The 17605-nt window shown below is 43.5% G+C and overlaps 1 protein-coding gene across 1 annotated transcript in view; it reads left to right on the plus strand.

Moving 5' to 3' along the window:
- Nucleotides 1–17605, plus strand: part of RNF150 (ring finger protein 150) — a 327496-nt gene that overhangs the window by 227558 nt on the left and 82333 nt on the right. The window contains exons 3-4 of the mRNA XM_086962230.1: nt 12599–12670; nt 14436–14518. Coding sequence (XP_086818356.1) covers nt 12599–12670; nt 14436–14518 — 155 coding nt within the window. The remainder of the gene's footprint in view (nt 1–12598; nt 12671–14435; nt 14519–17605) is intronic.

The following is a 17605-nucleotide window of genomic DNA, read 5'->3' on the forward strand; positions in this document are numbered from 1 at the left end:
AACAGAAACAGAGACCATCGTGCCCTGTGCAGATGTATACAGAGCGTCAGCTGCGGCCGTGTCACCAGGTGTAATCCGGGATCGTGAAAAGAAAATTGCGGTTGCTCTGTCCTCAAAATGGCTCCCACCCCATCACACAGCGAGGCAAGAGACGAACAAAGGCAGCAACAAGTCCGGGCGGTGATACACTGTTGCGACCGCAGCCGGCGTGCCCCCCGTGGGAAGCGGAGCAAGGCGAGGCGGAATACAAAGTAGCAGGGAAGACCTGATTCAGCTGCCGCACTCTGTAGGCCGGCTCGGCCCCGTCTGCTGTGGCCGCTGTTGTGGATGAAGGCAGTCGATCTCGGGGAACAAAGACCCCTCCGCGCCGGGCGGCGTCTGGTAGATGGCGAGAACGCTACACCGCTTCCACCGCAGGGAGGACGTAGGAAGACACACCATCGGAGCCGGGGTCCTCTCCCATGCCCGAAAATTCGACTTAGAATCGGAATGGAAGTCAGGATAGGCCACGGGACGGGAGGAAAGTGGAAAGGTCGGCGGAGCCGAAGGACTGGGCGGCCATCATGGTTGCAGGCTAGGCTCCTCCCCCTGGCACCGTACTGTTAAACATATGCCTGGCAGCATTGGGCGCTGTAAACTCTCATGCGCCGAAATTAGGAAGGTTACACATTTCCAATCTGCTGTACGCTGATGATGGATTACTGCTTAGCCAAACAAAATCAGTCTTCAGAATTTTACTGCTATGCCTCAACCATTTGTGTGATAATTAACCAGAAAAAACAAGGCAATGACAATCAGAAGTAGAATACAGCACAAGCAAATCTGGGTCTTACAAAGGCCAGCCCCTGGAATGTGTAAAAGAGTACAATCCCTTGGTGTTCTGTTTGATGCTAAAGGCTCCTTCCGTCCACATAAGCAGGAGTTACAACGTCTCTCGTGCTCCGATCCTGCTGGAGATTGGACTGGTAAAACAAACAATTATCAGGAAGGGGGCTTAAATAAAAATATAAAACTGAAGACCGCAATATATAATCCTTTAATTTAAGCTCTGTGGACAGAATATCAAAAAGCCAAGACACCTCAGTAACACTATATTTATGGTTTAACCCTTACTATGCTGATGACGGAACCGGTCCGTCATCAGCTGCGGTGGCGCTGTGCTGATGATGGAGCGGTTCCGTCATGGCCCGCAAGCCGCGCCTGCGAGGCGCGTTCTATTGAGCGGGCGGGGCCATGACGGAACCGCTCCGTCATTAGCTCAGCCCAACCGCGGCTGATGACGGAGTGGTTCCGTCACCAGCATGCGGCCGCCGCTCTGCCGCCCCGCCCCCTTAGCGCTGCGGCGGAATAGCCGCCGAAGCGATGTGGTTAACTGTTTTTATTGAGATCAGATAGGAAAGGCATACAAACATCTCCATGTACATTTTAGCCGTGCACCTTTAAAATCAAGACGTGCAATCAAGTAAAGTCCATTATAGACGTAGATTCAGTGCTCAAGGTAAAATCAGTCAAGTGCTCGTACATGGTATGGAAAGGGTAAGCAGAAACAACAGAAAATAGAAAAACCCAACCCCCTATCTATTTAGACCCTGCCATTTATGCCCTGGGTTCACAATCACTTTGGGAGCAAACAGTGTCTTATAGTGGCTTCAAAAAATCTATTAGCTGCTTAATGAAGAAAATCTTGACCGCAGAGGACAAGGCGATATCTAGCAAGCAGATCTTGCTCGGAATGTTATGAAATGCCGATCAAACTATTAAACCCCAGTATCATTTAGAGGCTGAATGGTGGATGTATCTAAAGTCATCTTCCTACTCTTTAGCACATTTGCCTTGACTTCGGAATGACAACTCAAACTCCTGTCGCCTATGTAGGACAGCTCCAGAGGACCTTGACCAGATACTCTAAAAGTGTCCTAAACTTTTAAGGGAAAGGAGAGCCCTTTTAAGAGTGCCCTATAACCACCCGGGCATTTGCTCCTGCAGAGAGAATGTAATTTCATGTTTTAATCCTAAGGACACAATTCTTACCAGCCCACTCACCAAATTTCTATCAAGAGCTGATCAAAAAATCAAAGAGGTTGCTAGGACCCCTGCTACTTGAATCGCTGCCACACTTTACCTAAAGCTATATTTTAATCTTTGTATGACGGTTTTAAGTTTGAACCTTTATACACTGAGGTTCGGAGCAGTATGTAAAGATTTTCTCATTTGTTTAACTTTTTATTGTGACATGCCTGATTGGTTTACTAGGAAGCAATGTTTCTGTTGCTGTAAGTTTAATCTGTTTATCTTGAAAAGTTATGCTAAACGCATTAGGCTCCACATATTGGTAGGAAAAAGTGTATGTTAAAATCAATAGGCATTTAAGGGCAAATTGTTTTTAGCTGTATTAAATTCTACAGATCTGCATTTTGTAACATGAAATGTCACAGATTACCTGTGTAAGAAATTATGATTTTGTTGTTTGATATTGCCTTTGACAACCCCTAGTGTGAGAAGACTTGTACTGTAATAATTAATAAGTATATTATATGTATAGAGATAGATAAACAGATGGATTTTGGATTATCTCTGTTCTCCCATTGGTCTGCCAAAGTCCATAACAGTGCACTGCATGGGGTAATGATTCAGTCCACATCAGTCTTTTACTCTGTGAATGACCACATTTCCTTTGAATTTCCCCATTTTATAGTTCCCCTTTCATTACTTTGCTTCTGCTCTTTTTATTTTAATGTGTTTTAAGAGGATACCTACAGCTCTCCAGGCAGTGTTAAAAGGTCACTTGCTTTGCACTAATTTCATTTACAGTCTGCCACATCCCAAGCAACCACTTCCTCTAAACCAAGAGATAATTTTGAAATTCTGTTATTCAAAGTGTATCATTTGTTTTCACCATGCCAAGATGTCCAAGACTTTGGTTCTAAATGTTACGGCCATGCTTGAACTTTAAATTAATGTTAGACCATTTACAAAGCCTTTGTAATACGGACACCTGCTGCTATGTTAGTTTAGTTAGTGCAAGCATATGCCTGCTGTGTTTAGCTAGCAGCATATTTTCTTTTTTTCTACCTGTACTATTTTTAATTAACTTTGCATATGTTGTTGAGTTTGTGTTTTTTCGCAGTTGTATCAGAGGGCGAATGCAATAATGAGTCACTGAATGGATAAATGGAAACATGAATTCAAAGATGAGTTTAATTTAATTGAGTGACAGAGTAGACCATTGACTTCCATTCTCTGCGCCGGTCCCCTGCCTGGCTCCACGAGACCGGGACTCTGCTTCCCAGTTCCACAGCCTGCAGTCTACCCACTATTAATTTGCCTGTTTTTTTTGGTCATCTTTGGATTAGCTTTTCCCATGTATTCTGTAATTTTAATTACTTTGTGCTGGTATTTGGTTTGTTAGGTCCAACTGCGCCGTTGTTCTTCATTGCCGTTTTCCTGCTCCCGTCGTTTTGCCCGATCATCCGCCTCCCGCTCAGCTCCTCCCACTCCTAGGACTACTTATGGAGGCTGCCTTGGGACACCATCACCACCCTTTTCCCGGGCGTGGCCTTCATCACCAAAACGTGGCTCAACACCACTGCAAACCTTAATATCGCCACGCCACACCCAGCGGCTACAAGATGATACACAGAGACCACGCTAACACACGGTGTAGGCATTGCCATAATCTTCAAGGAAACCATCTGATGCACTATCACCAACGACAGACCCACATCCCTAATGGAGCACCTCAACTACTGACTACAAATAGATTCCATGACCACGGTATGAGACACCCTCGCTTACAGACCACCAGCAAACCTGACCAGCCTTCTGCAGCGTGATGGAGCGCTATCTCCAACCTCTTTGACCCCCCCCCATGGCCATTGACTCCCAACACAAGGTCCTGTTCGGCTATCTCAATTTTGACAACGATGACATCAACACGGCCTTCCACCTAGAAACCTCAACATCAGTCTCACCAAGCTAATCACCGAACCCACGCACAAAGCCAGACACATTCACTCAACGCCATCTTTACCTCCAGTGACAGACTCAAATTCAGCCACACTACAGAGCTCGCCTGGACCTTCCAAGCCATTGTCTACTTTACCATCTCCAGCAGAGCTCCACACACCACCACCAAACACTACAGGGCCACCCACTGCAGCTGGGGAAAAATTACCAAGGCTCAATGGACCCAATCCCTTAGCACCTCGCAACCCGAAACCTCCGCAGATCTCAACCAGGCTGCCCAGAAGTTCACCATCTGGATCACCAAATGTGCTGATGCAGTCACCCCACTGAAACCAGCAAAATCCAACAAAGCCTCAAAACAAGTTAGCTGGTACATCCCAGAGCTCAGAACCACCAAGCTCAACTGCTACTGACTCGAGAAGCGATGGTGAGCTTCTAAGGACCCCTCTGACAGAGCTGCCCACAAAACAGCCCTCCGCAACGATCTCCAGCGCATCAAGGAAGCCAAGAGAGCAACCATCACCGTTTCCATAGACACCACGGCCAACAACATGAAGGAACTGTTCAAGATTGTCAAGGAATTTTCCAGCCACAGAAAACACCATCCATACCTCCCAAGAACTCCTCGACTCCCTCTCGGACTGCTTCCACAGCAAAACAGCCACGATCTACAACAACTTCTGCCTACCCCCTCCCCCCCCCCCCTCCATCCCCTCCCCCACCATTCCCAGCCTCGACAAACTCCAGCAACCAGCAAAAACCAGCAGAACGATCACCACCTAGTCTCCACTCACTGTGCAGACCACTTCTGTCATCATGTCGTTCATCCACTCTGGGGCACCCACTGGCTCCTGCACGTACCATCTCTTCAGCCTCAGAGCCAACCATATCAGCTTGGAGCTCACCAGCATCCTCAACACCTCCATCTGCACAGCAACCTTCCCAGACGAATGGAAAAATGTAGTGGTCTGACCACACTGACCACAAAAACTACAGATCTATCTCCCTGCTCCCCTTCCTGGCCAAAGTACTCAAGAAAGCCATCAACCAACAGCTCACTGACTACCTGGAACTCAACCAACTACTAGACTCTCACAAGCACACCACCAAGACTGCGCTGATCGCCACAACTGACATCAAATCTTTCCTCGACTACAGAGAAATGGTGGCACTTGACCTCTTCGCTGCGTTTGACACCTTTCCCCACCACACCCTCATCAACAGACTCCAGACCACCCGCATAAAGCAAAACGCCCTCAAATGGATCCCCTCTTACCTTTCAGGATGCACACAGAGCATCCGGTTGCCTCCCTTCTCTTCCGCACTTAAGGACATTGCCTGCAGTGTACCCCAAGGATCTTCCCTCTGGCCTTCTCTCCCAGTCCATATACGGCCCTGAGTCCTACCTCCTCCCCCAGGGCCGGCCTGTGGAAACAGAAGGAGGGGGAACACCACCCACAGGGCTGATTCCTTCTATCACCTGAGCAGTTTGCTTTTGCTTGGCATCAGCTGTGACAGTGAGAGCAAACACTAACTCCTCTCCCAGCTAGCCAGAACTGTCAAACTGCTCCCGCTAGCTGGGAGCAGAATATTTGTCTATTTCCCTGCACGCTGTCATGCAGGCAGGGATACAGATGAAAGATTGCTCCTGCACACAGGGAGCTGTATTTCTGGCAGCTCCCTGCATGCAGGAGCAATGCCGGCTCCCGTAGGACCTGGGGAGCCGGCTGGGACCACGGGGGCTTTGAGGTTCCCCCGTGGCTGAAATCAGCCCTTCTCCCCCATTGATTTTTGGCTGGGCCCCGGGGAATGGGGTTCCCAGGGCCGAAATAGGCCCAGGGAGGTGGTCCGCCTGGCCCCTTCATTACAGAACAAGGCACAACAGAGGGCAGAAAAACTAGCGGAAAAGGCAAGATTGAGGGAAGAAAAACAAACCGAAAAGCCAAAACAGAGGGCAGAAAAAACTAGCAAAGGCAAAACCAAGCAGAAAGTCATAATAGAGGGTTTGAAAAATGAGCAGAAAAGGCAAAACAGAGCAGAAGAAGGAAAATAGAGGGCAGAAAAGTCAAAACAGAGCCTGGCCAAATGGAAGGCACTCACTCACCCACCCACCCACAGACTGACTCACACTCAAGCACCCACTCACACACCCAGTGAGATACTTATGCAGCCACTCCCAGACCCACTCACACACCCACTCATTGAGAGAGAGAGACAGACAAACACACACACACACACACACTCTGAAACTCACACACTTACTCTGAAAGGTTAGAGGTTAATAGTTAGCAAATAAAATTTTAAAAAAACTTAGAAATTCACAAAAAAAACCAAAGGTTACAGGGATGTTATAGTTTGCAAATAACATTAAAAAAAACGTTACAAACTGACGTTCTAGTTAGGCTCAGATTTCACATGTACAAAACCATAGCAATTAACCAGTTATAGTTACCTGAGCTAACTAGAACGTACACCCCTGCAATGCACTGCTTATGACCTCACATATTACATCACTCATGACCTGGTCAATGACGTCACTGATTAAGTCTTCCACAGAACCACTCACACACCCACTCAAACCCCCGGACAACCTCTCCTACGCCCATTCTTACAACCACTCACACACCCATTTGCAGACCCATACCAGTACTCGTACACCCATTCAGTCCTCCATAGTCACTCGCACACCCAGTCACTTGTACAGCTACTCATACAACCATTCACTCACCAATACAACCAGTCATTCACCTGTACAGTCACAGAGCCACACACTCACCCATACAGCAGCATAAACATCCACTTATTTACATACACAATCACTTACACATTCACTCCCTCACCCATACAGCCTTTGAACTCAGACACTCACTCACCCATATAAGCACTCACACACCCACTTGCATACCCATTCAAACATCCATACAAGCACTCACACATCCACTCACTCACCCATAGAGCCATTCACACAGACACTTGCTCTCGAATACAGCAACTCACACAGCAACTCACACCTGTGTATACATCCAGACAGTCTCTCAAACACCTATACACATAAGGATACATACAATCACACAGCCTCTAATCATTTGTTAGAAGTAGCATCACTCAATAGTATGGCACCTACTATACTAATTGTACTTCTGCAGTAGATTAGTATATATGTTTAACACCCATAAACACTTAAAACACACTCGCTTTATGATGTCATCAGTGATGTCATCCACCATGGCATGAGTGATGTAATATATGAGGTAATGAGCAGTGCATTGCGAGGGTACTTACACCCTCGCAATGCACTGCTTATTACCTCATTAACTATAACTTTATAGTTAGCTCGGGTAACAATAACTGAAGGATTTCACTGGTTTTGTATGAGTGAAATCGGAGTCAAACTAGAACATCCCTGTAACCTCTGGCTTTTTCAGTGAATTTCAAAGGTTTAAAAAAAATATTTCCTAACTATAACATCCTTGTAACCTTTGGTTTTTAAGTGAATAATGTGTATATATGTTTACGTACAGGGACAATCAGTCAGCCATCTTCATTCATTGGTCTGCTCTAGAATCATTCACGTTTTGCTTCCACCCACCGCAGCATGGGAACAGTGTCAGCCCCCTTTGACCATTGGCTTAACTCACTGTGTGGGTTGACATTCTGCTCTTGGATAACGTGCACATACTCCCAGTAAGTAGTCCCCTTCGGTGCCAGGGACAGTTGGTACAGTGTGTGCTTTTACATAAAAGTAAACATACATTTTGGCTTTTACACGATAACTGTTTTCATACACTGCGTGCCTTCATAAAAAATTCAGAAACAGAATAAGCACTGGCAACGCCAAAAGGTCATCAGCCAACACCATACTTATTGTCAATGCTTGTTTAATCATGCTAACACTTGGGAAGGGTTTCAAATGTGTTCCTTTGATAGAGGGATAGTTGTATCTGTTTTGGTATTTCTGCAAGCGTGGGGCAGTCATAAACCGTGCTATGGCGCTTTCAAAATGACGTTCTTCAGTAATAAACATATACCTTGCATCTCTTTCTATACTAAGAACCAGGTGTGTAAAAGTGGTTGCTTTGTTTGTCTAAATGACTGCTTTGTGAATACCCACTTGTTAGCAGTAACAATAACGACCCTATAAAACCTGAAATGGTTAAGCTGAGAAACACACATTAAGTGCAGCTGCAAAATGAAAGTTTAAACAACATGTTTGGACTTGTTTTTGCATACTTAGGTTAACAAAGACCATATTTTCTGTATTTTCTACCTGAGGCGAACCACTTAAGCGAAACATAGTCATGTATTTAGAATCAAAACAAGTGGATGGAGACATAAAAGTTCCTTTGTTGATGTTTTCCAGCTACCACAAGCTGGTGGTGTGAATGTATTTGACCCTCGCTTTAACTATATCTACTCCCTTCTTTCTAAAACCAGCGCAGTTAAGCACAGTATAATATTTTGATCAGGGTTTTTCAGTGTGGCATAGATTTGTATTACCATCTGACACAGATAATACCAGTGGGTGTGCAGAGTTGCACTATTTTTGTTCTGAAAACGTACTAAACTTCTTGTACAAACGCCATGAGCTTTCCAAAGGTTTCAAAATGTTTAAATAATGATGAAAAGGAAATCCCAGCAAAATCCTCTATTAGCAGAAACATCGGTTTTCCATACATCAGCCGACATTCTGCCTAGTTTGCAAAAACTGAATAGGTAATATACGCAGCTTGCAATGCCAATAGATCTGCCTTTTAATTGAGAGGCACCCTTTCTATCATTCATCCTAACACTCAATAATCCATTCAGCCACTAACTCATTCTTGCATTCACCTACTCCCCCATCTTAAATAAAACACATACAAATTCAATACAATTTAAATCGGCAAATGCAGATAAATAAAAAATGGTGACAAACCATGTTGTGATATTGCTATGTTTGCCCTAAGTGGCTATGGGTATGCCCAGGCGTGGATTCCTTTCTCGCTGCGCCACTGGATTCTGGCTAGCCTGGCTGATGAGGGGTGATACCGCGAAACCAGTCACAGGATACTTATTTCTGGGCCACAGAGAACCTGGCTAGGCAGTTCGTGCTGGACTGTTCCCATGGTGAGCATGGTCAAGACTGATTTTCATATGGCTGAGTGCAAACTGGGGTGATGTGGCGATCAAAATGACGATGGATTAAACCCAGGTCTGTGACTGGGGTGAGTGTTTGAAAAGTTTCAACACTCTGTCCATTTTATTTTGTGTAGTTTCTATGTGTGCCCTTAGTGGCTAAGGTTTTGCACAGATGCTTGTCCCATGCTCGCTGCACCACTGGATTTAGGCTAGCCTAAATGATGAGTGGGTGATACCCTGAAACTTGTCCCAGGATGCTTTTTTCCAGTCCAGGAAGGACCTTCCTTGGCAGTTCAGGCTGGACTGTTCCCATGGGGAGCAGTGTCAAGACCAACTTGTATAAGTCTGGGTTCAAACTGGGGTGACGGGGCAAACAAAATGGCGCTGGATTAAACTCAGATCTGTGACTGGGGGTAAGTGTTTGAAAAGTTTCAAAACTCCGTCCATTTTATTTTTTGGTGTTGACAAAACATGGCAAACATTTACTTGCAAAAAAAGTAAAGTAAAAAATGAAACCTAGCTCTGAGCTGCCGTCTTAGAATGGTATTGGGCAATGTGTATACACACTGTAGCATAAACCAACTCTTAAAAACCTATTGAGTTCAGCGTATGCTTTTCACAATAAATAGATCAACTCTACTGCCTTTGTAACTTTTCATAATAACAGATATGACCTTTGGCATGTGACTTAAATTTTCATAATTAACAAACTGGTCTCAAGGCTATAGTTGGCACAAGGAAATTGAAATACCCCCCACTTTGAACCAAAGCACTGATGGCCCATACAAGAGAATCAAATGAGCCTGACTCTACCTAGAAGACCTCCCTTGAATCTGCAATGCAAGCATCTGTCTGTTCCTCCTTTCACTGAACTGCTAATGGCCACTATTTCACATTTCTATGCTGTCAACTATTAATTATTTCAAACATAATTCAATTGTTCACATTCCATCAAACTCAGTGCCATCCCATCAAACCATCAGTCCACACACCCATCATTTATGCATTCATCCAGGCAAACATCTGTCCATCCTTTTGACTTAGCCACTTAGCAATTAATTAATCTATCATTGATCCTTTTGCCTATTCATCTTTTCACACTCACCTTTCCATTCAAACTGCCATCCTTTTATTTTTTCAACCATCTACCTATTTATCTATGCGTTCACTTTCGATCCATCCATTTATCCTTAGCTCTTATCACTCTTCCTACCTTTCTTTCACCTTTCCTCTTAAACTTCCTTCTCACTTTTTTTTATCTACTTATCCTTGTTTCTTCCTTAAAAAGGGCAATACAAAGGCACCTTTTCAAGGGACAGAAACATTTTATGCCCAGTCCAAAGCTTGTAGCGAGCGATCCCCTCCCAGTATTGCTTTTTAAAGCTCTGTTTTTGGTGGTGACATAAGGTCTGGTCTTTTCCAAGAATATTAATTGCGCTGAGTCTTATCCTGCCATTTCCTCTTATAGAGGGCCATACATTCTGCTCTCTAACAGAAAGCAGGAGACATGTTGGGACCTCCTCTGTATAAGCCGCTTCTGAGCACTAGGTAGATCCTTTATTTATTGCTAGTCAGTACAGACTCACGGGAACCCAGAGAGGGTGAATGGGGAAGGTATAGAGTCACCTACCTTTCAGCCATCTCACTCAGTTCACTCGGTAAAAGGCGAGGTAGACCCGCAGTTCATAACTTGCCAATTCCACCCTCTCCTTACCCTCCAGACCCGAGCTAGAAAGCAGATCATCACTGGCTGCATGTCTGATGCCTAAGGAGACCCACCAAGCTTTAGGGAACCGTAGAAGGATCTGCTACCTCCCTTGGTGTTGCTTCGGTGTAAATATTTTTAGTTTTTCCTTGTGATGTAATATCTTGAGAAACCTTATTGCAGATGTTAGTGATGATGGATGCTTCCAGTGCAAGCCACATACACCATATGGCATCTAAGCTAAGGCCTGGAGCTCTAGAAATTGGCTAATTTAAATTGTTTGAATGTAAGCAAACTATTTCAACCGAAATAATTTCATATGATAAAACATTGCAAACAGTTTGGTCTTGTGCCTCAAGTTGAGACACTAAACATTTTTTGACTTATAATTAGGGGCTCCCTGTTTTGCGTTTTTACGGATTTTTCCAAAAATATACAGACAGAAAACATTGTTTCCTGCCTGTATTTATTTTTAAAAGCGGAGAAAGACAGATAATTTGGCTAGTTTTGAGCGACTTTCCATACAGAAATTAATTAATTTCAAGCATATAGCTGAATATATTGGATGCATGGCTGAATGAGATTTGATTCAAATACTGCATATCTCAATATGTATCTGTTCTATAATGCCAACTTTTTCATGTGGGTTCGTTATTTTTTTATTTTTGGCTGTGTAATGTGCTAAAACCTGACGGGCATCAAAAGTATGAGTGCACATTTATCGGTTAAATAAATGCAGAACCTTACGAGTTATCACCTCCACTATTCACAAAACACTAAATAAATGCCAATAAGACTGCCAAAAAGTAAATCTGGATAAATACAGACAAAAGTGTTAAAAAAAAATACCATTAAAACGGGAGCCCTAATTATAATGTTCCCTGACCAATAATGAAGAGTTGGGAGTCATCCCTTTAAGAAGCGTAGAAATAAGCTGCAAGTGAAATGCCATTTCTTTATTAATATTTTTTGTTTAATGTGTGGCATGAGCACTACATATTACATTTACTCCAGTCATGTGTTGTAACGCATCACTATGGAATTCTAGGTAGTAGTGGGGTAGCTGACAAATAGTGTCGAAGCTTTAATGGTAATAGGATGTTTTTTAGGGCCTTTGTGAAGAAGAGGCACGCAGGAAGAGAGAGCGTGATTGCTCCAGACCAGAGTGATGGGCACAAGTGGATAACTGATGGTGGATATGGTCAACTTCAATGTAGCCAGTATTCTCAGAAGTTCATACAAGCTTTTAATGGTAGGAGTGTTTGTCTGAGTTATGATGAAGCCGAGCGTGTCATACATGAACAGGCGTGGCCATGACCTCGTTTGGGTACCTATCTATGAACATGTGAAGATGTTTGGAAAAATTGAAGTGATTTAGAGGTAGAAGAATAGTAGGGGGTAATGGCAGCTGAACAGAAGTGCTGGAAATGTATTGTTATATCTGCCCGAGCCCGCAAGGGTATATTGGGTTGCTCACCTTTCTATACATAGGAAATGTATTGTAGCTCAAGGCTGGAAATATGTTCATACTGCGTCGCATAGTCTGTATTACTATGTGAAGTGGGTTATCTTGTACATGTTGAAGTACTTTTAATTTTGTTCTGTGAAATATTATTTAGACACATGATTGGTCTTCTTTTAAACAAGCAACACAACTAATTTGCACCTCTCTGCCGGGTCCAATTTATTTCCCTGTATATTGTTCACTTGATATACCTGTCGTGTCTCTCCTTGCTTGTCGTGGTCCTAAAAATGTAGTTTTTGAGCTTGTACAATCATTTTATAATTAACAATTCTCCCTTTTTTCAGCGACGACTCGGAGATGCAGCAAAGAAGGCAATCAGTAAGCTTCAGATCCGAACCATCAGGAAGGGTGACAAGGTAACTTGCATGCTTTCGTTTTCATCTAAAAACCTTTTCGATGTTTATAATAGAAGCTTTTCCAAGGAACTGAGGAAAATGTGCTTGTAAGGATTTTGAGACCAGTGGAAAGAATCAATGTAAGTACTGGAAGAGGACAGTAAATACAATAGCACTTAAGTTTTCTTTTGACCTCTTCTTGGTCTCATTTCTTTGATTAGACGATGTCATTATCGTAGTCGAAATTCTGTTCCAGCTCTTCCCAAGTAATGAATGATGCCACATGCCAAGTGCATCATTATGAAACTTAAAATATAGTGCAAGCTGAACTCACGCATCCTCTTGATCATCCTAAGCTTAGTGGAAGTTGCTTCCTCGCAGCCAAACCCCAAACCAGTTAATTTAAATGATAAAATAAGACCATCACTGATAATTTAAAAAAACATTCTAGCATTGAAACACAGTTGAGATCCTTTTCCTTTGCCCTTTCACTTAGTTTTTTTTATTGCAAAATTTCACTGATGACATCTGGTATTTAATTCCTAATCCCCTTTACCACTTTCTTTGAAGACTCCTTATCTTTAGGCCCCATCTCCTGGTGGTTCACTTTCCAGTGATTCAACATATCCTTATTGTTAATGGCATGGCTGTTGCCTTGCCCACCTTCTTTGAAACCTCATTCAAGCCAATACTCAAAGGGAATTGGTACAATGTGTCATCTTAGCAAATCCAGACCAATCTTTGAGGTTGCAAAAATGTTACGCAAAACTGTTGCCAGTCAAAAGAAAATCATTGGCTTTTAACTGGCCATACATTGATTCTCAAAATCTTTTCCATCAATGTCAGTTAAGATGATGCCTGCTGCGGCACAGACACCTTTGCAGTGTGGATGAGGGCGAGCCCTTCCTTCTGTGCCACTTGATTTCTCAGGAGTCCTAGAAATGGCTCTCCATGGGGCTGTTTCATCCATATTTTCTGCTCATATGTATCTCTATAATCAGCTGTGTGGAATTGTTTATTGTTATGCGGGGTTTTGTTGCCCTAGGGGGCTTTTTTTCAGTGTTTTTTTCACTTTTGTGTTTCTCACCTTTGTTTTATGTATTTTATTATAAAATTGAATTGTGTTTTCTTTTTAATCAGTTTCCTGCGGGGTTCTACCTAAAATGTGATTGATTGAATGGATAGAGTCATGCACCAGAGTGGTTCCCCTCACATTTAACAACACAATATTTACATGAAAACCCATTCCAACTGCGATTTATGTGATTAGAGTTGTTCTCTCATGCGTCTGCGTGTTTATTTTATCCATGGGAGGCTCTGGGCCATTTTGTGCCTTGCCAGAGCACTTCCACCTACCAGAATGTTGACAAAATGTACCCCTCGCTACAAGTATTAACACGTCCATCATCAGAAGCAGTTCTTGGTCCAAGTAACTTTATCTGTGGTGTTGAAGGAATAGGAGTAGGCATCAGTTACTCACTCTAGTACGATCTATACTTTTTGTCCATCTGGCCTTTTTGCTGTCATCTTCTAGGCTTTCAGCAGACTGTATTCATTGTGGTAGAGATAACCAAGTGTGAAAGTACTGTGAGTACCTGGCCAGCGATGTAAAAGAAGGGAATCCTAATTGTTGCTGCCTGTCGTCAGACTAGAAGACAATCGCATGTTTCTCCCAGATATGTTTTTAAAAGCAAGCCTTGGTATAAAACAGCTCTATGGACAGAGAGGCTTGAATGAGCTGTCCATCTTAGTGATCTAGTTTTTTTTTTGTCCTTCTTAACTCTAGGAAACAGAGTCCGATTTTGACAATTGTGCTGTTTGTATAGAAGGCTACAAACCAAACGATGTTGTGCGGATCTTGCCCTGCCGGTAAGTGGACAGCATGCGCTCAGCACAGCGGAACCATTTTTATGCCTTACCCAAAGCTGTGGATATTTTATGCAGCCTTGTTTCTATTTATGCTTTTCTAAAGTGATACAGTGGGAGGATAAAACCTGGGGTATAAGAAAATAATCTCCCCAGTAACACAACTCTTTTTGTACTTTTTGTCTTTAGTAAGGAAATTGAAAAACAATCCTAATTCATACGATAATTGCATTGCGGAAATGAGAATAACCAGGACAGATCTGTATCTTATACTCTATTCACTAAAGCAGACATATGCCATTAGGAGAACGCCCGCCGTCCTCCCTGGAGACTGCATTTCCTTGGGTACGCAGTGCAGTGCATGGCATGGGATGCTTAGCATGCCTCTCGCGATACTGATCATACCGCAGCGCATCGCATAGGGGACAATGCTTTCATTCTGACCTACAAATTATCATTAGTTATTCCGCAGATGATGTACTCAGTCCTGCCATGAAGTGCCTCAGGGAAGCAAGGACTCTCAAAAGCACTTTATATACATAAATCCAAATTTGATGGCCGTGGGTGATCTCATATGTTGGAAGATGTCCAAGGAGCTGTTTCTTGTTCCATGCCTTGTTAGTCCACAAGGCGCAGCTCGGGTCCTGTCCTCCCAGTAAGGCGGCCATTGTGTACTGCAGTGGCTAGAGGCTGGTGCAGTGTACAGTTCGACAAAGTCAAACCATGACCTCAATGATTTGACCCTTTTCTCTGTATTTTTTTCGCCAACGCTTCTCTTTCTTGTCATCAAAACTAGATGGTCATTTTATTTTTCTTCATGAAACCCTTTTTTCATTTTAAGACTTTTTTCAATTTGCCAATTTAAAGGAGTTGGTTCAGACCTTTGGCCCCTTAACATTTAAAAATGATACCTAATAATGAGTGATGTATTAGAACAGGATTCATTGACCACAAAAGCAAAAGGTGTACTGTTTGGATGAACTGGGGCTGGGCTCGGGTACTACATGCCGTGGCGGGGGCCTGCCTTCTTTGCTGATTTGAAATATGATTAGATATGATGAGTTGCAATTTGATATATTATGTTAGGTTCTTGATATTGTATGCTCGAGAGGTTCTCGATCTGTCTGAACACTATCGCAATAGTGGGGACGTTTTTGCTTTCTTATGTTTTATTATTGTTTATTTGGTCCGGGTTGGGGTGGGCTATATATCTTCAGCCTTTTTCGCTCATTTGCTGCAAGATAACTAGAGTATAGGAATTTGAGCGGGGGTGTGGGTTCAGGGATGCACTCTGGAGCCATCTCTCTGGCCAGGTGTAGCCTGATTGCTTCATGCGGACGGTGGGTGGAAAGGGTGGGTGGGTCGGAGCGGCTGGGGATGGGTGAGGGAGGGATACAGGGAGGAGGAATTGGGTCTGGGGGGGCTCATGGGGAGGAGGAGGTCATGATGATGATAGGGAGTAAATAGAAGTATAACAGTAGAGAAGTTGAATTGATGCATAAAAGATGTGGAAAGTTTATTCTGAAGGCATGTGTTATTAACTGGGGCTTACGAGGCATGGCTGAGGGTACCTTTGGGGGGGTGGTTCTTCAGCAGGGTGGTTACTGGGGTCTCTTATTATGTCTAAACTACATATAGCCACTATAAACATCTATTTCCTGAATGGTGGGGAAAAAGGAGAAGGGTAGCCGAGGCTCTGAAAGTTCTGAGGGCAGATATTTACAGCCTCCAGGAAACACATATAGACAGAGGTACTAGGAATCTGCTGTAAACTCTAGGTCCAACTCTAATAAGTGCTACTCAAGATATGAAGACTAGAGGGGTTGCTATTCTCGCACGAAGCAAGTTATTCGATTTCAGCCGCATCTCTGCAGATAAACACGGTAGAAGGGTAATAACAGAATGTCTGTATAAAGTAGGATCTTTTACCCTGTGTTCACTGTATGGCCCAATCTTGGACTATCCAAGCATCTTGGATTATTGTAGCTGTGGAGCTTGTGGTCTGTCCTGCTCCCTATACACTATGTGGGGATATCTAAATCGTTGCTTCTATCAATTGAGGGTTCGGATAGAGGTGTGTTGGAGGAAGAGCCCAACTATTATGGTCACTTAAACATGGCTCTGGGGATATTACAAGCCTTGTTAATTCTGGTTTTAAAATAGGACGCCTGGGCGTGGCGGATTTATGGCTGTTTTGGTTTTTTTTAGATTTCCCTTATCCTTCCTCCTCTCCCTTTCTGCAACCTTGCAATTTTCCTTAGAGTTCTGAGGTGGGGAATTCCACGGGGCAGACCCATTGTTAGGTTTTTCAGTTATCTGCTTAGGGATATTTTGATCTAAGCACTGAGTCAGCCAGTCCATGATCTTATTGTAGGCCTCTTGCTGATTGAGGCCCAGGCAGGGTAGAGATTGATTCAGAGAACAACTCCAGCTCTCCCGATTTGACTGAGCCCGTTGCCGGTCTACCATTACTTTGCTGTTAGAGGGTGCAAAACAATTTATTGTATTTATTTTGTTTTGAAAGTTTTATAGAGCGTGAACAAGACCCAAAGGGGTATCAGAGCGTTGTCGTCAGCAATTATACAGAACATAAAGAAGGTAATACATTCACGAAGAGTAGGGTGTATCGGTGGTGCAATGTAGCGCTCCAAGTAGAACATCATAGAAATAGAAAGAACCAAGATGTGCGATGTGCATCAAGGAATATTAACAAAAAGGGAGCGAGCAAAAATCAACAGATTATGCAGTTATAGGAGCTATCTAGGACTAGAACAAACAAGCATTTACAATGCAACGGTTTCGCCTTTGCAAAAGTTAGCTATTGGCATTGTAAATGACAAATTTTTTATTTATGGGTTGGTTTTGAAAACAGATAAATAAATGGCATTGTCATTTTACATTGCCAATAGCTTATTCTCTCGCAAATGTGAGACCTATTGTACCATACTGGACGAGCTCAGCAGACAGCAATTACTACCACATACACACACCCAGAGCCACAGACACCCCGAGCCACACACACACAGCCAGCCACACACACCCAGAGCCACACACACACACACACCCACACCCAGAGCCACACACACACAC

The sequence above is a fragment of the Lissotriton vulgaris genome, chromosome 3_1, assembly GCF_964263255.1.
Source record: "Lissotriton vulgaris chromosome 3_1, aLisVul1.2, whole genome shotgun sequence".
Lineage (NCBI taxonomy): Eukaryota > Metazoa > Chordata > Amphibia > Caudata > Salamandridae > Lissotriton > Lissotriton vulgaris.